Source organism: Topomyia yanbarensis, chromosome 2 (assembly GCF_030247195.1).
Source record: "Topomyia yanbarensis strain Yona2022 chromosome 2, ASM3024719v1, whole genome shotgun sequence".
Classification (NCBI taxonomy): domain Eukaryota; kingdom Metazoa; phylum Arthropoda; class Insecta; order Diptera; family Culicidae; genus Topomyia; species Topomyia yanbarensis.
Genome location: NC_080671.1, coordinates 372242307 through 372264949, shown reverse-complemented (window position 1 = coordinate 372264949; position 22643 = coordinate 372242307). Strand labels below are relative to the sequence as shown.

The 22643-nt window shown below is 39.3% G+C and overlaps 1 protein-coding gene across 1 annotated transcript; it reads right to left on the bottom strand.

Moving 5' to 3' along the window:
• Positions 1-9278: 9278 nt before the first annotated feature.
• On the bottom strand, positions 9279-22239 carry LOC131681566 (elongation of very long chain fatty acids protein AAEL008004-like). Its single transcript, XM_058962405.1, has 5 exons — positions 21946-22239; positions 21534-21868; positions 21371-21476; positions 10262-10398; positions 9279-9772 (listed from the first exon to the last, which is right to left on the bottom strand). Exons 1-5 carry the CDS (start codon positions 22004-22006, stop codon positions 9599-9601), a joined length of 813 nt encoding a protein of 270 aa, XP_058818388.1. The 5' UTR covers positions 22007-22239; the 3' UTR covers positions 9279-9598.
• Between the last annotated feature and the right edge of the window lie 404 nt (positions 22240-22643).

Here is a 22643-nt window from a genome sequence, read left to right as displayed (position 1 = left end):
CTCTCCAGTTTGATGAAGTGTATGTTCGCAGCGGAGCGGAAACAGAAACACGTACTCCATCACCGACAATATCGTTGTTTGGTACAACCTGATCAGGTCTCCTGGGTGAGCACCCCACCATGTTCTAGTTATTGTCCGGAGAAAATTGATCCTTTGTTGGCATTTCTGTTTCAGATACCTAATGTGACATCCCCAGGTACCTTTAGAGTCGAACCAGACCCCGAGATATTTAAATGTGAAAACCTGGTTGATCGTTGCACCCATTAATAAAAGCTGGAGTTGCGCCGGCTCACGCTTCCTAGAAAAAACAACCAACTCAGTTTTCTCCGTGGAGAACTCAATACCCAGCTGCAGAGCCCAAGTAGACAAATTGTCCAAGGTATTTTGTAATGGTCCTTGCAAGTCGGCAGCTTTGGGCCCTGTAACAGAGACCACCCCGTCGTCTGCAAGTTGCCTTAGCGTGCATGAATTGGCAAGACAATCGTCGATGTCATTCACGTAAAAATTGTAGAGCAGGGGACTTAGACATGAGCCCTGGGGAAGACCCATGTAGCTAAATCGCGATGTTGTTAAATCGCCATGCGAAAAGTGCATGTGCTTTTCAGACAACAGGTTTAGCAAAAAGTTATTTAAAATTGGTGAAAGACCATGCTGGTGCAGCTTCTCTGACAGAATGTTGATAGAAACTGAGTCAAAAGCCCCCTTAATATCCAAGAAGACTGATGCCATCTGCTCTTTGTTAGCATAGGCCATTTGGATTTCTGTAGAAAGCAACGCAAGGCAATCGTTCGTCCCTTTGCCTTTGCGGAAGCCAAATTGTGTATCTGACAGTAAGCCATTTGCTTCAACCCAATTGTCGAGGCGAAACAAGATCATTTTCTCGAACAACTTCCGAATACAGGACAGCATTGCAATCGGCCGATACGAGTTGTGGTCGGAGGCTGGTTTTCCTGGTTTTTGGATGGCGATGACCTTCACTTGTCTCCATTCATAAGGGACAATGTTACCCTCAAGAAACTTGTTAAATAAATTCAACAAGCGCCTTTTTGCAGTGTCAGGCAGATTCTTCAGCAAGTTGAATTTGATTCTGTCTAACCCTGGGGCGTTATTGTTGCACGATAAGAGAGCAAGTGAGAACTCCACCATCGAAAACGGTGTTTCGTTCGCGGTATCGTGAGGAGACGCGGCGCGGCACGTTTTCTGTACCGGGACAGAGTCCGGACAGATCTTCTTGGCGAAAGCGAATATCCAACGGTTTGAATATTCCACGTTCTCGTTGGTACTATTACGGTTACGCATACGTCGAGCCGTACCCCAAAGAGTGCTCATCGCTATTTCTCTCGTTAACCCGTCGACGAACCGGCGCCAATAACTGCGTTTTTTGGCTTTCATTAGACTCTTCATTCGCCTTTCTAACGACGCGTACTGTTGAAAGCTAGCGGGTAACCCGTCTTCCCGAAAGGCCTTATATGCAGTGGACTTTTCCGCGTACAGCTCTGAGCACTCTTTATCCCACCACAGGGTGGGAGATCGTCCATGGGTATTCGCGCTGGGTACTGGTTTAGTCTGAGCTTGATTCGCACTGTCGAGAATCAAGCCAGCCAAAAACCTGTACTCTTCCTCCGGAGGAAGTTCTTGAGTGGATTCGATTTTAACGGATATCGCGGTCGCGTAACTCTTCCAATCAATGTTCCGTGTGAGGTCATATGAGACATTGATTGTTTCCGATGGTCTTGAACCGTTAGCAATTGAAATCACGATAGGCAAATGATCGCTACCGTGGGGATCAGGGATCACCTTCCACATGCAATCTAACTGTAGCGATGTCGAGCAAAGCGACAAATCCAACGCGCTTGCGTGTGCTGGTGGTGTAGGAATCCGCGTCATTTCTCCCGTGTTTAAGATGGTCATGTTGAAATTATCGCAAAGATCTTGGATTAATGTTGATCTATTATCATCATGAAGACAGCCCCATACCGTACCGTGCGAGTTAAAGTCTCCCAGAACTAGCCGCGGTGCCGGTAAAGATTCCGTGATATTACAAAGCGTTCGGTGCCCTACCGAGGCTCTAGGAGGAATGTAGATGGAAGCAATGCAAAGGTCTTTACCTTTGATTAAAACTTGACAAGCGACAATTTCAATGCCTGGTGTCGAAGGGAGGTTAATTCGGTTGAAAGAATAGCACTTTTTGATCCCCAAAAGTACTCCTCCATAGGGGTTTTCTCGATCCAGACGAATTATATTAAAGTCGTGGAAGTTGAGATTTATATCGGAAGTTAACCAAGTTTCACATAATGCGAAAGCATCACATTTTAAACTATTTAGTAAAAATTTAAAGGAATCGATTTTCGGGAGGATACTTCTGCTGTTCCACTGTAGAACTGTGATCGAATCGGTGACCTCGTTCGATGACTTAGCCATCGAAGGATACGATCGCTGCAAGGAGGGGCCATTTAGTAGTCAACTGCTTCAAAAATGTTTGCACTATAGGGAGAAAATGTATCAGAAGGCTTTTAAGAGGATCAGTAACATTGAAAGCTGTGAAAATTAAGTCCACTATGTCAGAAAATTTCATTAGTCCGCTACTGGACTGAGTATCTGTTTGAAAAAAGGGGACACTTGGGGTTTTGGATGTCCCTGGAAGTGGTGGGTACTCCTTGTTAGAATTAATATTTCCAAGTCCTGGAGCAAATTGCTTCGGCTTTTGTGCATCACTTCCGTTAGATTTATTGGTTGTAGATGGCGCACTCTGAGTGGACGACACCTTGGCACCCTTACGAGGCAATGTAGGGGAGGCTGGATTTCTCCTCTTCCTGGATTCCCCTGGGTTAACCAAAGATGTTCCCTCTCGTGGGTCGTCAGATTCTTGCTCAACGTTAGCCAAACCAGCATAGGGATTTTCGGATAGGATAGATGGCGAAGCATTCTTTAGCATTTCTGCATAAGAACGCCTTGAGCGTTCCTTAAGGGAGCGCTTAATTTTATCCCCGCGCTGCTTGTACGCAGGACATGATTTAAGAGCATGTGAAGGGCCCCCGCAGCAAATACACTTTTCAGTTTCTTTGTCACAAGAGTCATCCTCATGCTCTCCTTCGCATTTGCCGCATCGTTTCTTATTTCCACAATATGTGGCTGTGTGGCCCAACTGCTTGCAATTGCTGCAGTTCATGACCCGCGGTACGAACAGGCGAACTGGTAGGCGAACCTTGTCAAGGAGGATGTAGTTGGGAAGAGAGGACCCGGCGAATGTCACCCGAATCGAGCCTGATAGAGAGTAGGTAGTCTTACCTCCCTCGGTGTTTGCGGTATACAATTGTTTGCATTCCAAGATCTTAATCTGTTCAAGTAAGGGGTCCTTAAAGCAGCCAACCCCGTGCTCCAACAGTTCTTCGCATTTCAGGCCCGGTTCGGACACTACCCCATCGATTTCACAGGCCACACAAGGCACGTACGCTTTAAATTCCCGCGTAAAGCGCTCACAGCAAGCAATCGCGTTTGCCTGGCCGAGATCACTCACTAGAACACGTATCTTGTTTGCCCGAACACGTGTTATCTGAGTTACGGCCGGGTAATTAGCAGTCAGATCTCGAGAAAGTTTTAATATATTAACCGGTTTCTCTCCGGTCCGAAAATATAACACCCATGGCCCAGAGGAACCTTCTGGGTACTGCTTTATACGGGGAGCAATGCGGGTATTAGGGGGATCAGGGACTTCCATGATTACATCAGATGGTATTTCGCCCTCGGCCATTTAAGCACGAGGGCAGAGCGTTATATAAACGGGAATGTGTCTTATTATTTGATTACAAGGTAGAGTAAAAGTAGGGAAAAGGAAGGAAAGCAAACGAGGAAAAAAAATAAAGCAAAACTTATCTGCAAACAACGTCGATTGTTCCGCACCAGCGAAAACAATGTACTGGATTTACTGCCGGCACCAGCAGAATGGCAGCTAACGAACGAACAAAGGATGACCTTGAATCACTGTAATTTACACACCGAACACCACTGTGAAATATAACGATCCGTTCCGTTCAAAGGTTGGGAGACGTATGAAATTTTGGGTTAATTGCATGAAGTTTAGAAAAAAAATGTTTTCTATGTCAATTATGGGTCGCTGAGCACGAAAATCATATCCATTTTCTTTTTCAAAGAACCGTTTTCGTGATTTTTTAAAAAAGGTGTTTTTCAGCACTTTTTGCAGTTTTTGGCCAATATTTCAGGAACAAATCTTCCGATTATCACACGACTCACCATTCGAAAGCTATTGATGTGCCCATTCCAAAAATGTATAACATGTTAGGATGGAATATCAACAATTTAGGGTTAAGAGCATCCAAAATCAAAAAAAAGTAGTGTTTGGTAAAATTAATAATTTTTGGTTGATTTTTCATAAAAAAATATATCAGCAAAAAAAATCTTTTAAAATCTTATGAGACACTTCTCACGTGAATTTTAAGCCTAAGATCACGAAAATCGGACAAAAACTGGTGATGTTATTAGGCACCGAGTGAAAATTGCTCTGTTTTTCACATAACTCTTTTGGTCTTAACCCATTCATGCCCATGTTGTTTGTGGACAACAACGTTTCTAAACAGCTATAACTTTTGTTTGAGGCAAGATTTCTTCACAAAAACAAACAAGACTAATAAATGTGACTATTGCCTTTCATTTGAGTATTAACAGTTGTAGCAGTGCTGCCAGGAACAGTTTATGTTTATGAGGGAAAATGAATTTTTCATATATCTTCGTTATGTTGCAATATTTTTGAAAACTGATTAAACTTGTCAATTTAGACTGTATTGGCTACGTTTTCCACACAATTGGACTATTGTAAATTTTCTAGAAGAATTGCATTGAGCTTTAGAAGGTAAAAATTGAGCAGCTTCTAGCACTGCAAAGGAAGCACCGATCTTAATGAGAAAAGGCTTTTCGTGTTTCTTGATTCCATCGTTTTCAAGGAAAAATAGTTTTGAAACCCTACATGCAATAGAAAAAAGTTGGTCATGAAAGGGTTAAATAAGATTACACTAGTTTACAAGAAAAATGAAGTTACGAGAAAAAGTGTTTTCTAGATTTAAAAAAACGTTTTACTTTTGCTTCCGCTTTTTTGTTTTTACTCTTTTTTTTATTACAGAAAAATAATTTTTCATATTTTCAGAATCTAATGTGACAGATTTTAACAATTTTAAGGTAATCGCGATAAGCTAAGAAGAAAGGTGTTTCCTCAGTTAATTTTGGATCGCTGAATATCAAAACCAAGTCCATTTTTTTCAAAGAAGCATTTTCAAGATTTCTTTGAAAAAGGTGTTTTTGGGCACTATATTTTAGTTAATTGTCAATATCTTGTTCAAATAGGATCCGATCGAAACAATTCGAAAGGTATTGATGTGCCCTTTCCGAAAATGTATAATATGCGTAGATCAAATCTCGACAAACATATGATTACGGCTTAAAAGCCAACTGTCAAAATTCTCTTTGTAATGAAATTTCAAACTGTTACCCGCCAATCACAGATGTTTATTGTAAACAAAGGAAAAAAGTTTTCTCTTGCATTAACTGCTATGAACTGCATTTAGCCAGTAACGGTTTTTCCGGAATTTCCTTTCAAAGAGAATTTTGACAGTTGGCTTTCAAGCCTTAATCGTATGTTTGTCGAGAAATGTACATTTATTATGATTACAATCGACCAAAGTAAAAAAAGTCTAATGTTCGACATTTTTTTAAAAAAATGCATATTTCTTGTATTTTTTTGTAATAAATCAAGGACAGAAGAAAATTATTTTAGAATCTAATGAGATAAATAATCTTTTTGCATAAATTTTAATCCAATGGTCACAAAAGTCAGATGAAAAATGTAGATGGTATGAAGCACTGAGTGAAAATTGTAACTTTTTATTTTTCGCACAATCATACTTTCGGCTGAAATAATCTTCTATACTTGATAGTTATTGTTTGTGTTGGGTACTGCTTTCTCGAGCTTGTATCCATCCATCCTGCGGCATTTGAATGGTTTTGGATATTTCATTGTACAACTAAGTGCTCTTTTTAAAATGTGGAAATATCGTTGGAAAATTTTTGTTTTGTCTGTGATGAGTACATATTTTACGAATTAAAGGAATTTCAGTCTTCTGCTTCAACAGGCTTCACAGCAGATTCTCAGTTCACAGAATATTACGTGGCTAGTGCTACGATCCCACTAAGACTCTTTCCCGATAGGGACTCGAATATTTGACGACTGGCTTATGAGACCAGTGCTACACCCTCTAAACCGCCGCACCAGGGCAGGGTCCGCTAAAATCATAAAATTTCCATTTCGCTCAATGTGCCATAGTATCAACATTTTCCATCCGATGTTAGTAATATTAGTCTTAAAATTAACGTAAACATATTATTTGTCATCTTAGATTCTAAAAGATTCGAAAAAAAATTGTTTTTTGGCGAAAAAAAAATCATTTAAAAAATGAGTAACTTTCAAAAATGGTCAAAAATGCACTTTTTTAAACTTTGGTCGCTTGCAGCACTAAAAATTTTACATATGATCGACACATATTATACGTTTTTGGAAAGGGCATCTCGGCACCTTTCAACCTGCATATTGACTAAATTAATTGAATGATTTTGACACGAAATATTGACTAAAAACTACAAAAAGTGCTCAAAAACGAGTTTTTTAGAAAATCACAAAATCGCTTCTTTGAACAAAAAATGAATATTGTTTTCGTGTTCAGCGACCCAAAATTAGTCTAAAAAATACTTTTTCTTGAAGCTTAATTTTTCTTGTAAACTAGTGTAGCTAGTTGTACTAGTGTAAATCTAGTAAGGTACTACAATCACGTTATACACCGTACTTTATCTTTGAACGCGTTTTGCCGAAAGTAGTGTTTTTAAGCGGTCAAGTAAGACTTTTCATAGAAGTACTGGTTCGATTTCAATAATTTTTTCTCCAACCGTTGAGAAAATATACCGCTTTGTATGGTCGAGAGGGATTTGCAAAATGCCAATTTGTTCCATTTTTATGGTCCTTAATAGGCCAAAAAATAACGTAAATATTGGAAATTTTCACAAATCGTTACATAACTTTTACAAATTATAAAATAAAAGAAATCCCTCTCGTCTAAACATAGCCAACGTGACTATGACTATAAAAAATATGAGTTTTCTGATTGCAGATTACCCAATTTCCCAAAACTTTACTTACTTTAGGCTTCGCGAGTAGAGGACCCCCTAATCATCCGATCCTATGGTTGAATAATATTTTGATTGTTTTTGTATAGCTTTCAAACGGTTTACAATATCACCAATGAGAAAGTTACAGCAAATGTTATGGGCCTTACGAAAAACAAATTATTGTTTATGAAGAAACACGAATAACTTCTGAAATTAAAACAAAATAATTGTGTTGTTAAAACAAAATTAAAAATATCTCGAGAACTACTCCATTTCAGATTTTTTTTGTTATAAGCATTTGGATTTAAAATGGCGTTTAGAATCATGTTCAAAAATAAAATTCTACTTTTGACTGTAAATAGTATGAATTATAAAATTTTGTCAAAAGTTGTTAGGAAAACTTGTTTATTGAAAGCTCCTCCATGATCCAAATACACTGAAAAAGCTTCTTTTATGTCTTTAAAACGATAAACATTGACAATTTATGATGAGGTAACGCGAATAACTTATAAAAAGGACATAGTTAAACGAATTAATTGTTTTTGTTGGAGCAAAATTCCAAAACTATCGCATTTTGGAAGATATTTGGTAAATATATTTTAATTTAAAATGATACTTAGAATTATATTCTGTAATAAAATTATAGTTTTGTATGTCAATTAGTATAATATTTAAAAACATGTATAAAGTTATTGCTAGAAAAACATTTTGCTGATAATTTCTGCATAATGAAATCACATTTAAAATGTTTCTTTTCTCGTTAGGTTATTGTTGACAAAGTAAAAAAAATTATAAAGAATGGGTTTTTTTGCAATTTGAATTTTTATCATAAATTTTTGTTTTTGTGAAAAATGACACAACATTTTTTTTCAGTGTATATTTTTTTCATGCAGTATTCATTCCCTGTAACTCGTTCTCAGATAGTTTTACTGTATAAATTAGTGGTCATATTTTGCGGTCGGCCGGTTTCTCATGGAATCCTTCTATTGGGTCTTACCGAACGCTTACTTTTCTTAACCTTTTTGTGAATAAATAAACGATTTGCTTAGTTTGAATTATTGCATCCAGAGGCAGCGTTTGCGCGGGAAACAAATGTCACAAAATGACATTAAATTCTCGATACAATTGTTTTAAACCGAGAAAACGAAAGGGCAACTTATGGTGTCAACAGAATGTCCGAATTCAGATAATCAAATGAAATTTTGCAGATTTTGTTTTTAATATTTGCATTGCTTATAACCCTCAAAAAGACAACTAAAGTCGTGAATTAGAAAACCATCGTCCATAGGCCCAAGTTAAAATTAAAACATCTGTTTTGTTGTTTTATCACTAAAAGTATTGCAATCCCGAAAACAATCGACCATTTCTATTTCTAATTATACAAGTTGATTGAAACCTAAGAATTATAACCTACCGGGCATCACAGGCCTTTTTGAGGGTTAATGATGCAAACAATATGAACATATTCGGTGTTCCTGTACTATCTAGCTGCTTTGGCGGATCCAGGGGAGGATCCTGGGGGTAAACTTGTTGAGAAGCTTTAAATTAGTTTCTAATTTAAATTCGTTCTAAACTCAATATCATTCCAAACCAGGTGCGAACACCAAAACTGATTTTAATTAAATGAGGTTTTATATAAAGTACTAGCCAATACCCATCGCGCGTTGCTGCGACTTTCAACGAAATAGGAGGAAAACAGAATTTGTTCCGAAGCGCCATCTGGCGGGTAGATAATCCCAAACCAATAGCACACAAACACGCTCTAGAACGAATGCCTACTATATATAAATTTTGACGGCAATCATTTAAGCCGTTTGGGAGTCCATAAATCATATACATACAAACATTGACTTTTATATATATATATATATATATATATATATATATATATATATATATATATATATATATATATATATATATATATATATATATATATATATATATATATATATATATATATATATATATATATATATATATATATATATATATATATATATATATATATATATATATATATATATATATATATATATATATATATATATATATATATATATAGATTGTACAATGAATATTTCAAAATCGAAATTTCAGGCCCCCTCCGATTTTTTTATGGATCCTCCCCTTTCTAGCTGCTAAGAGTCTAAGTATCGTAGTATCGCTATTAGAAAGGAACGGTATAAATTACACACCTTCTCGGCTTTCATACCCAAACATTGAATCGGAACGCAACACATGCTGCCAAAGCAACAATGACAACGCTCTTTACTTCGAATGGTAATTTATCTATAATTTAATCTATTTCTTCGGAGCACAAGCAATCGCCCTTACTTAAAATTTAAACATCATCTCATGAAAAATTAATCGACTACTTGTACTAGTGAATGAGGCGTACTACGTAAAGGTGGGTCACTTCTTTCCGATTCTACGCCGCGACGCGCTTTCTCGCTTTGAGGTAGGCTTTCACGTAGAAGTCAGCGAACAGTGTAAACATGAATATGTTTTGCGAGAAACCGATAAACAGTACGAAGGTCGGATAGTTACAGTAACCGAGCAGCAGCGGAGCTCCAAAGTGTATCATGAGGATCAGAAACTGGAACTGGAAGAGAAGAAAGAGGAATAGTGTCAAAAAAGCAAGCGATGTGAGATATCACAACACAATCGTGATGAACGAAACTATACCCAAAGAAACAAAACAATTCACACAATGCAAAATGAAATAATTTACAATAACAATGTTCAATCAACAGAACTTTTCTGCGTCTTTCGGGAGGTAACAATAACGGGCATGAATGCAATTTACACAATTTTTCGAACGTTATTTCTCTTTTCGTTCCAATGATTCCGCTGATCAATGTTGCCCCGAAATCAAAAATTGAAAATTAACATAAAAATTACTCTATTTTTATAAAGGAACAGTATAAGTCACATAAGAAGTTGAACGTTTTCAATCTGTGAGTACCGGAAAAAATATAAACAATTACAACTACTTGATTTGTAAAAAAATATGCGGAATACTCAAAAATGGCCAATTTTGCGCGGTTTTACGGTACCTACACATTTACGTGTATGCGAATCGGATACTCACCATTTGAACCTGTGTTATGTACTTCTTCCACCATAAGGAATTTTTCAGTTCCGGCCGGAACGAGGTCAGGAAGTAATAGAAGTACATGATAACGTGCACAAAACTGTTGATTAGCCCCAGTAGTGTAGCGTGGCTACCTGGAAGGAGACCAAGTGAAATATTCAGATGGTTAGCGAAACAAACAAGACTATAGCAAAAATGTGCTTCCGCCCCCCACCTCACTCTTCGAACTCATGCGGAAAGTGATCAGCCGAATTGAACACACCGACAGTGGAACCCAATTGCTAAATAATTGATCCGGACATGGTTCCGGTTGTGTTAATTATGCATGGTAAAAAAATTCAATTTGAAAATGCTTTTTAAGGGATATGCCCAATGCAGTGTACATAATATGACAACAGCACCGTGATAAAAGGTTTTCTAATGATTTTAATTCAATTTCGATTTTATTGGATGATTACTTTTTTCGTTAAAATGTCGAACTCAAAATGTTTTCATCTACTTATTACAATACAGAAACCGAAGTATTATAATAGAAATTTTGTGATAACTCTGTTTTACATATGGCCTGTGTTAAGCCAAAGAGGACCAAGCGCCATTTTGAGGTATATGCTGTAAAATCGCTATAGTATCTAATGTTAAACTGAAAACACCAATATCTACTATTTTTTGGGAGGTCAAATAGCAAACGAAAGCAAGTGAGCGTTCTTTAACTTTCTATGTGAACGCTAAGTTAGCGAAAAATGAATTTTGGCACGAAAAATACATGAAAAAATTTATGGCGCTCAGTTCGGTTTGGCTTAACGCAGGCCATATACATATACCACAATAAAATTTTGACTCGGTTGGGAATCATTTAATGATGTAATACCTTTTATTTGTAGATATGAAACGATATAACATTTTGTTACATACAGGACATAATGAGTAAGCTGAACCGTGGCCATCTTTGGAAGACATTTGTTTCACCTGAGCTCGAATTCCCACGGAAATCAGCCACGATTCAATACACTAGAAAGTTTTACTGTGTTTCATGTTACCATAACCAATTCTGATTCGAATTCAGTTTGGGACCATTCACAAACCGTTTAACACTTTGAGATGGGTATGAATGATTATGACATTTTGTTTTCGTGGTCTAAAATAACCAGCTCAAATAGTTTTGATACGGCACTTAAGGTTCGACAGAGAATGCGCAAAAATCGAAAACGAAACGTGTTAGATCTTCATAAAAATCAATCAGCTTATGTAGAATGTTGTTACAGTACTGCGGATTGATTTTTATGAAGATCTAACACATGGTGTGGAAAAAACTGCTTTTTTCGTTTTCGATTTTAGCGCTTTCTCTGTTCAACCTTAAACACAATATTCCCCGGTAATTGCCAATGTACGATTTGTTTCTTTTTTTATGAACTAGAAACATGTGCGCTGCTTTCCAGGAAGGAAATGTTCCAGTAGTGAGTGATAGCACGAAGAATCGTCGAAGTGGTTCAAGAAGCCCGCTGATGCACATTTTGACAAAAATCGAGGGAACGCCATCTGGGCCCGGGGAACTAGATGCTTTCAGCTTGGAATTTGCAGCAAGAATGGCAGCATTATCGACACAAATTCGGTTGATGGTTCGTCCTAGAGAAGGAGTTAAATTGGAGGCGACAGCGACTTGTTGCAGTGGGTCAACAAAAACGCTTGAAAATTTGTCAGAGAACAGTTGGCAAAATTCCTCAGTGTCGGAACCTAAAACTCCATTAAACGACATACAACATGGTAAGCCGGACTCTTTTCGCTGCTCATTCACATACTTCCAGAACGACTTGGGCTTAGATTTCAGTTGACGCTCGACGTTTCGCTGGTTTCTACAAAAGGCGCGTCTGCTTTGCTGTTTGTATTCGTGGTTGAGTTGAAAGTAGTGGTTTCGTAGTGCAAGTGGCTTATGTTTCGAGATTTTTTTAAATGCAACTCGTTTGGCAGTTTTTAAACTTCTAAGGAAAGTTGATTGCCAGGGAGGGTGTTGATTGGTGCTTATTGTTCGTTTTGGCACATGACGGTCGGTTAGGTAGTTAAGAATATTAGAAAACGTCATCGCTGCTCCATTCGCGTCGTCATTTTTAAGATTTTCGTCCCAATTTATATCCAACAGCGTGCTAACGATGCTGTCGTAGTCAGCGTTTTTAAAATCGTAGACGATAGAGCTTGAGACGTCTTCAAAATCCACACCTAGGTTACCAGCGAGTACAAGATGTAGTGGGGGATGATGACGCACATGCTGAACTAAAGGAGGCGGGGCAGTGCGGAGCGTGGTGCCGGACACTTACAAAGCAGAGGTCCAATGTACGTCCATTCTCGTTGATAACATTATTAATTTGCCGAATAGTTGCGCTGCTATAGCTGAATACAACTGGCATTGTTGATAAGCGAAGATTTTTCGATATCCAATCGTAGAAATCCATTACTTGCCTGAAACCACGTCAAGCCAGGTATATTTAAGTCGCCCAGTATAACAATATAATCAGACGGGCGGCGATCGAGATGATGAAAGAAACAGAGGAAAGATGTACATCGATCAGACTGGAATCACGAATTCTGTCATGTGGAAAATACACAACAGGAAGAGATTGCGATCGGCAAGTTTCACTGATATCCACACTTGCTCGTAGCTCGCCCACCGCTCATCGTTGATTATACCATGGCGAACGGCGATAAGCACACCACCACCTGATGTCTTTTAGCTGTTAAGGGCGTTGCGGTCACAGCAGTAGACATAGAATGTTGAACCATACACCTGGCGAGACACAGCACGGTTGTCGAGCCACGTCTCGGTCAAGGCGATGCGATGGCATCATAACAGCAGCCCGAGGTCGCGAGCAAATAGCTGTCCGTTGATGAATTTAAGCCACCAACATTCCGGTAGTAAACCTCGATGTTGTTGGAGGACGAATCAGGTTCAGCACAGAGCAAGATACTTGGCTGACATCTGGTCACAAAATGTCGGAGCAAAAGGCAAATTTCTGGAAGCGAAGAATGCATCAGCGCTTCAAATGTTCGGATCAGACGAATACTTGCTATTTGTGGCTGGTTGGAAGACCCTTTCACCCATCCCACACACAGGACCAGGACGACTGATGATCGCTGGCTGCAATTGCTCAACTGTGGCGGGGGCATCGAGGGCTTCCATAGTGCCAACTGCGGTGCGTCCCAGTGTGCGTTGAACCCCGATGGCGCGATGCAGAGAGTAGGAACGGGACGGTAGTAGCTTACGGCGAGAGTCAGACGGTGAGCTAGAAGCGTGAATCGGTTCAAGCGTTGTATCGATACAATTTGTAAAATACTTGCCGAGAAAGGCGGCTTGGCAGACTCCTTCTCCACCCACACATTCAGGACCGGGACGACTGCTGAACGCTGGTGGCAAGGGCTCAACTATAGTGGAGGGATCGAGGGCTTCCTTAGAACCAACTGCGTTGCATCCCAGTATGCGATCAGCATCGACACTGCTTCAGAATGGCGGTGTAGCTTTGTATAGTGGCATTGCCAATCGTTGCGGAGTCCTCTACAGGACCTTTGATTGCATTAGAGAAGGACATGCTTCTTCTGAAGGCAGAAGAAACCCAGTCAGTGGGCTCCAAATTTTTTGGGTACGGCTATCCTCAAATTCCCTTAACAGTATACCTTGTGATCACGTGTCAGGGGAAAGAGCTGCATCACTGTACTTTGGGTGAACTCCAACTTTGAAGTATATGAAGTTCAAAGTACTGACGTCTATGCCTTTTTTAACAAGCGGAATAACCTTATCTCTTCGTTACAATTTAGTCCTTCTTTGGACATTTTTTCGACAGTCTCCTTGCTAACGCTGGGATGAAAGCGGGAAAGATATAGCCAGAGCAACGGTGCGGTAGATGGAACCGTAAGAATGTTGCTATTATCGACTAGCTTTCGACCGCCAACAAGACTATTGCTCGGATCAGGGCCATCCTAGCGACGACGTTTCTGAGGTGATCAAGAGGTACCGGAGTTAGGCCGGACTGGAATAGCTGTTGAAACTTTCTTAGCGAGGTGCGAAATTTGCTGGTTATTTTTGGATAACTCAGCTTTTAGTTCAGCACAGACGTCATACGTTTTCCCAGCGATAGCAGCGATAACACATACAAGCGAAGAAACGGTGTCGCGAAAGCGAGCGAACTTTATTGAAGAATCAAAGCAAAACTAAAACGTGTTGTGAGACACCTGTCGATCAGGCCTGCAATTACAAAAAGGATGATACTTTAATTTTTATGAAGGAAGTGAAAGGTTATGTAATTTTTCCGGATTCCGACTATGATGTGCAAATTTCTATTGTGGACATCCTAGATTACGTCGGAGAATCCGTCCATCCGATAATGCGGTTTTCGTAGTTTATCTTACTTGCAATAATATTCGTCGATGTAAAATGAGCCGCACATATAATTTCGGTGCGCTTCCCGGATAAGTGCAAGAACTGCTTCCATTTATGAAACACTGGATAGCCAGACGAGGGAACTTTGAAAAAGGTGGTAGAACTTCCGGATGCTCCAAAATAGTTCAGACACGCGGGAACAACACACGGCGATTAAAACTATTCAAGTGACCTAAGATTTTTGCAGTAATAGCTTTGATAGATTTCTTTAACTTACCTAATCTGCCGTGATCCGCATAACAGTCCCATTTGCTATGGGTTTCCTATGCAGATGGGACAGTTATGCGTATCACGGCAGTAATGTGGTTTTGCCATTTTGGGTTCCGTTTTGAAGATATTGGAGAAATTTTCTTAAAAACTAAAAAAATCCCTGTATTTTGACGGATCCCAAATTTCCCGTCATCATATTTACATACGTACCATCTGTGGGTCAAATCAGTCCGCCAATCAGTTTTACACATTCATTGCACATCCAAAATAAATTTGGGTTGCCGCTAGTTTTTTTCAAAAACGTTTCCCACATTGCATATGTACCACATTTTTGCAAAAGCCCATGCATTCTATAAAGTCGTCGTCCGATTTGACGGTTTTCGTGCAGTGATCGCATGCACTTGCTATAATGCGTGCCGATTTGAGAATGCGATCTCATTCGTTTAACCCTAGAACGTTGCACTTGCATTTTTCACCCTAGAACGTTGCACTGGGGTACAAATGTACCCCACGCTTTTGATCGCAATTTTCGCAGGTAAAAATGCAAACAAAAGAAATGTATAATACATCATTTTCTTTATTTTTTAATTGCAAAAACAGCTGTGTAAGTGAAGGTACGTAATTTATTGAATCAATGATACATAAATTGGTTGAAACAAAAAAACCGGTTTTAATCCACCTAGTTGTCCACTTGTGCCTTTCTCATTTGTTCAAACTACGATTCCATAGCTGGTTATGTTCAGTACAATGGTGGAAATGTATATTACATATTCAGTATGATTTGCATATAGTACATACAATGGATCGACTGCCACGATTTTGAGATACTATGTGTCGACACTGAAACATCGCTTGAAACCAACGGCGGATGAAGGAGGAAGATCCGTTAATAAATTTCAAACTAGTTATAATTTTAAAGTAGCAACCCCTTACTGCATACTCCTACCTAAGCCTACACAAGCCAAAAAAGGCCGGGATTAGGTTGATGATTTTTAGAGTGATTGCATAACCTTTCTATATGAGAAAGGCAAAAATGTGCCTAAGTCAAAAAAGTCAACATTCGCAAAAAAAAATTTTTTTTGAGATTGCATCAAATCTCGAAGTTTCATGCATTTTAAAGTCATTTGGCATTCAAAATACAAATTCGATTTTGAAATTTTTCCTTGCTCCCCCCTTTGACAATTTTTCATTTCAGTTTATATGGGAATTTACTGTGTGATCGCACTCTTCAACCCGTAATTCCGGAATCAGAAGTCCAATCAACAAAAAATTCAATAGTAGCCGATGGGAAGGTTGTACCTTTCATTTGAGACTAAGTTTGTGTAAATCGACCACAAACTTAGTCGATGCCATCTCTGAGAAACAGAGGTGATATTTTTTTCCACATACACACATACACACACATACATACATTAAAAGCAGCAAGAGAGCCAGTTTCGACAACCTGTGTGAGAGTGCCAACGCGAATCCGTGGGGTGACACCTACAGAATCGTGATGGCCAAGGCCAAAGGGGGTCTTTACCTCCAGAACGGTCTCCGGACCGGTTGGCGACGATTATCGAAGCACTCTTCCCGTCTCGAGCCACACGCCCCTGGCCACCTGCACGGCCGAAATGGTGGCTTCGGTGAGGAATGAAGAACTACTCGCAGTGGCTAATTCCCTAGCAATGAACAAAGCTCCAGGGCCGGATGGAGTTCCAAACAGCGCTCTCAAGGCAGCGATCATAGCGAACCCGAACATGTTCAGGCTAGCTATGGAGAGGTGCCTTGACGAGTGCCGTTTCCCCGATAGATGGAAAAGGCAAAAATTGGTGTTGTTGCCGAAGCCCGGGAAGCCGCCAGGCGACGCATCGGCGTACAGACCAATCTGTCTGATCGACACGACTGGCAAATTGCTTGAGAGAATCATCCTCAACAGGCTAACCCCGTACGCAGAAGGTACGGACGGCCTGTCAAGCAATCAGTTTGGCTTTCGGAAGGGTAAGTCCACGGTGGACGCTATCAACTCAGTGATAAAGACTGCCGAAATAGCGATCAAACGAAAAAGGCGAGGCATTCGATACTGTGCGTTTGTGACACTTGACGTGAAGAACGCATTCAACAGCGCAAACTGGGATGCCATCGCGCTCTCGTTACACCGGCTTAGCCTACCGGTGGGTCTGTACCGGATGCTGGAAAGCTACTTCCAGAACCGCGTACTGCTATACGAGACCGATGCCGGTCAGAAAAGGGTTCCGATTACCGCCGGAGTCCCGCAGGACTCGATCCTAGGCCCGGTGCTATGGAACCTCATGTATGACGGGGTTCTGAGACTGAAGTTCCCTCCTGGGGTCAAGATCGCCGGCTTTGCCGAAGACGTCACCTTGGATGTTTATGGGCAGTCAATCCCTGAGGCAGAACTAACTGCAAAACACGCGATCAAAACGGTGGAGGAGTGGATGAGCGCGAGAGGCCTGGAGCTCGCTCAGCATAAGACGGAGGTAGTTATCGTCAACAACCGCAAGTCGGCACAACATGCAGTTATCCATGTGGGAGAAGTCGTGATCACCTCACAGCGGTGTCTGAAGTCTCTCGGAGTCATTACACTAGTTTACAAGAAAAATGAAGCTTCAAGAAAAAGTATTTTTCAGACTAATTTTGGGTCGCTGAACACGAAAACAATATTCATTTTTTTGTTCAAAGAAGTGATTTTGCGATTCTCTCAAAAAACTCGTTTTTAAGCACTTTTTGTAGTTTTTAGTCAATATTTCTTGTCAAAATCATTCAATTAATTTAGTCAATATGCAGGTTGAAAGATGCCGAGATGTCCTTTCCAAAAACATATAATATGTGTCGATCATATGTAGAATTTTTAGTGCTGCAAGCGACCAAAGTTTAAAAAAGTGCATTTTTGACCATTTTTAAAAGTTACTCATTTTTAGAGCGTCGACTGCTGTTGCGGCACTATCGAGGATGATGCCCAAGTCAGCCTCACATGGTATGTTAGAGGCTAGCACAAAAGTAAGCCTAGCAAGGAATGAAAAACGCGAGCGCTCAAGTCAGCCTCGCAAGGAACGAAAAAGGTGAGCACAAAAGTAAGCCTCATGTGGAGTGTCAGAGAGTGAATCAAGGTGTGACAAAGAGAGCACCCAAGTAAGCCTCATACAGGACGTATGAACGCGTGAGCCAGAGTGAGTGAGTACATCAAGTACAGCCATCCCCCCAGGAGTAATACCGAGAGGTAGTCCTTGGGGGGAACAATGGCGGTACCCAACGGAGTTTAGTCGGTATTACCAAATCATGGCGACGTCACCATGAGAGCCCGACACACCCCAGTACACCCCGTGTGGTAGCTTGGCATCTACTAATAGCACGTGTACTGGGTACATTTTCCAATCTCGACGAACTAAGTCGAATGGCATATGACATTCGGCCCTCCCGGCCGGGATTAGGTTGACGATTTTTAGAGCGATTGCATAACCTTTCTATACGAGAAAGGCAAAAAGTGAAAAAAATCGCAGTTTTGACTTTTTCACAAAAATACTATAACTTTGTGAATTTTCAACCGATTTGAAAAAAAATTAAATGATTCCAGAAGTTGAAAGAATGGTCTAGAAACGGCATAAAATGAAATTTCGATATTTTTGTAAAAGTGCAATTATTTGAAAGAGTTAAAGTATAAAAATCTGGTTTTGGAAAATACCAAATGAAAAAAAATATTTCTGACCAGTAATACATTGGTAACACGCAGTTACTGTGCGCAAATTATACTTGCGAGCCATTGTTTTGAAAAACTATAAAAAATAAACAATACAACGATAAAAATCAGCAAAAATGAGAACGGGTTTTTCCACTTCAAAATTAAATTTAATTAATTGAATAAATGATTAAAAACGATTTTATGATACTAATTGTTACTTACGTAGTAAAACAACCAGTATTTAAACTGGTATTGTCACTAGTCATATTTCCACTGACAGCACGAAACTTGACGAAACACTAACGGCAACCGTACACTGGGGTACAAATATACCCCACGCCAACTTTGACACCTGCTTCCACGAAGGCTATAAGCAAACTGGCTATACCACCTTTTCCTACTCTTACTAGGAACTCTAAATTGAATTATGGTTAGGGTCCCAGATCGATAACTGCCGAATTCTCGTATTTACGCGGCTCCAAAGAAGGCGTGGGGTGCATTTGTATCCCAGTGCACCGTTCTAGGGTTAATACGATCAACAACGATAAAAACTTCCCAAATCTCGTCAAAAATCAAAAATAGTTGGAGCGATTTATGAAAATAACTATTCGGTAATAATACACTGAACCAAAAAAAATGAATTTATGAGTACTATACAAACCAATACCGTGAAAAAGACTACTAATTGTGACTGCCATTGAAATTCCAACTGAAGCGTTCTCAGCATAGAGCAAATATAGGCAACTGAAACTTTCGCTATAATCTAGAAGAATCATTATACTAGCATCCCCCACTGATAGTTCAGGGGGTTTTTGGGAGACTTTTTCCGGGATCTAATATGTGGATACTTTTGGACTTTGATCCGTTATTTTTCGTAAACTTTCGCACCAATCCACTGCGCATAAAAACATAAGAGTCATATGGATTTTTGTCGAAAATGAGTTATCTATTGGATTGTATTCTGTATCACCAATTACCAGGTTTGTTTAGAAAATATCGAAAAAATACCAAACCATGGTTGTCCCATCCATAAGGCTCAATGAAAATGCAAATCTCTTGGTTTGCTATTTTTGAAAATGGGACTCTTATGCTTTTATGGGGATTACAATAAATATGCATTTTCAATAATATCATTACAAAACAGGTAATATTAGTTTTCATATGACATATTTGTACACATGCTTACATTAAAAATTCAACAGAGATACGAAAATCTCGACGAAAATTTTAAAGCAAAATAAATATGGATCATTCCGCGTGAAGTTACCGAGGCACGCGTAATCGAATTCTGCTGTATGATGCAATTCCAAGGGAATTATTCATCTAAGGTTAATATATAGTAATCCTAAGGTTTGTGTTGGTTGAACGAACCACCTCTTGGGGGCAATCCTGGCTACAAATTTTCAAAAACCTTGATTTTATATTGGTCATATCTTCGACACTATTTGTTACAGTTCAATCCACTTTGTGAAGGAAATTATTCAAGGAATCTAGAAAAAAAATAAAAGTTTTTAGCGATAGTGCTGCCAAATTGGCAATTAATCCAGTTTTATATAAGGTGTATTTCGGAATGCACCTATATAAATTTGGCAATAGCAAAAATGCTTTATGAACTGCTTGAACATTTTACGTTTCGGAAACTGTCAGTCCAGATCAACATTTTCACATTCTCCAAAAATAATAACAGACTTCGCTTTTTACAGCAATCCAAGCTCGATTATGTGTTCCTTTTCGTCTTCAGCTCCCGTGCACCAGGTTGTATCAGACCCAGCGCATGGTTCCGAAATGAAAAAAAAATATATAAATTTAATGTCCTGTTTAAAAATGTATCCCACAGATTGCATAGCCATTTCACCCGCACCGAGGGCAGGAAAAGTTTGTTTTGCCAACGATGATGTGCTGCTTATTGGTTCTTGCACTTCCCGCTTTTTCTTCCCGGACAAGGTGTGGGCTGTGATCCTGTACTTTAGAGATACGGCACATAATCCAAGCAATTTATGTTGGGTGCTGGGAGAAGACAATGTTTCTTCCACCAGCTTCTTCGTATCACATGAACCCTGTACTGTAGCTGGGCATGTGAAGCGGTTTGCAATTATAATGCAAGTTATAATACGAGGAAAATGAATGCTTTCATATTCGTTCAACAATTCTCGTTGTTAGACGAATATTTTGAAAATATTTTCATGGCAATTAGTGTAGTGGTTAAGGGTTATCATACCTTGAATTAGAAAGTTCGTAAGCATCGCCATGTGCTATCTTGCGCCCAAGGATTCGTGGACTGTATGGTTTATACTTTGGATGAGAGAGATTTTTTTCAACCTGACAACACGAATGAAGATAATACTTTGTTTTGATATTTTAATTAACTCACAAACTGAGTTGTGTTATAAAGTAACAGAAAAACAACCTGTTCTTTTTCTTGGACTCAATAGCTCGAAGCTTTGGTTTTTGTTTTCTTCGTGGAAATTTATTAATAATTCAAACTGAAGTAGAACAGTGAGAGGAGGGTATGTATGGGAAATTTAATCAAATAAAGAACCTTCAGCGAGTACCTAACCCCTAGAAATAGGTGACTAGTTCTTGGTCATGTTTTTTTTATTCACATGCTAATTGAAAAGCTTTTCTAAACCATATTATAATATAATTATCATACAGCTCAAGAAACTAGGAACCGTTTTTTTTTTGTTTCGTCGCGTAGTAGTACGGCGTCTTGTTTAATAAGGTCAATGAGAAACGCAATCACCCTTTGTATGTATGAATTGAATAAAATTTAAACCAAGCGTGTAAAACTTACCTGAAAGAAATTTGTTAAAAACATACGTAGCTGCTACCATTCCCGCATGGTGATATATATGCAAAAAGGTTATTTGATTGTTCTTTTTTCTCAGCACGAAGAATACCTGCAATTTGTCGATATTCATGATTCAATTCACACTTTTGTTATGCCAATCACTTACAGTATCAAGCAAGTCCACGATTTTCGACAAGAAATATAAATATGTCACGAAAATGAGCTTCCGTCTGGCCGGGGTAACCTTCTGGTTGATTGGTTCGCAAACCCAACTGTAATCATCATCAGTAAAGTACGAATTATAAAATCCCGTCAGACCGATGTACAAATTTAGCAGGACTTGCGATACGTTGTAAACGTTCATTAGTCCTTTCAGACCGAATGGTTTGCGATGTTCCATCAGCTTTGGACCCCATTCGCTGACAAACTTGATGTACAGGATTATCAACAGTATTACCGGCCAGGGAGAGCCCAGTAGAGGAAATTGTTCCACTCTAGGATCTATTCGGAGAAAAAAAAAAAAAGAAAAACACATTAAAATGGCTTTCTTTTCGGCGTGATAAGAACTGGTCACACACCATTATACTCCTCGAAATAGAATGTGTAAATGTTAAATATCGATCGTAATACTAGAGCCATAATGATAGACTTTTTCACTATCCTAGTTTTTAACTCGTTTGCAACACTTTAAGACTTAGATCTAACTCGCAAGCGAAACTAGTTAACTGTTCGAAATAAACATTGTGTAAAACTATTTTAGTTATCCAAACACTTTTCTGGTGTCACTAATCGAAAGTTCTTCGACCGAACGAACGCTCATTAATATTTAACATTGAGCAAGCAAAACAATCGACGCGACTTTGGAGGTGCGCTATTTCTGAGCGAATAAGTCCGTTTGAAACCGACTCACGTTCTATATATCCACACTATTAACCAAACTGAAGAACGGTGACCGTTCGGCTTTTCTCGGCAAGAAAATTTCAATATTTTACTAGTGCTTGTTGTACTTTATTTTACACAAGACCACTTTAGGTGCCAGAATAGTAGGTTGTACTAAGACCGAGGTAGCGATACGGTTCAATGGGTATGTAACTCGCTTCTAAGGTCACATGAGGATTTTACTACCGTCCACTAGGGTTGTCATTGTTTTCGAGTATGAGGACCGCATTGGGTTCTGAATGCCTTTCTTCTATAGAAAGGCAATGTAATCACTCTGAAAATCGACTGATTAACCGAGGCCCGGAGAGCTGAGTCTCTTATCCCAAGTAACAATTGA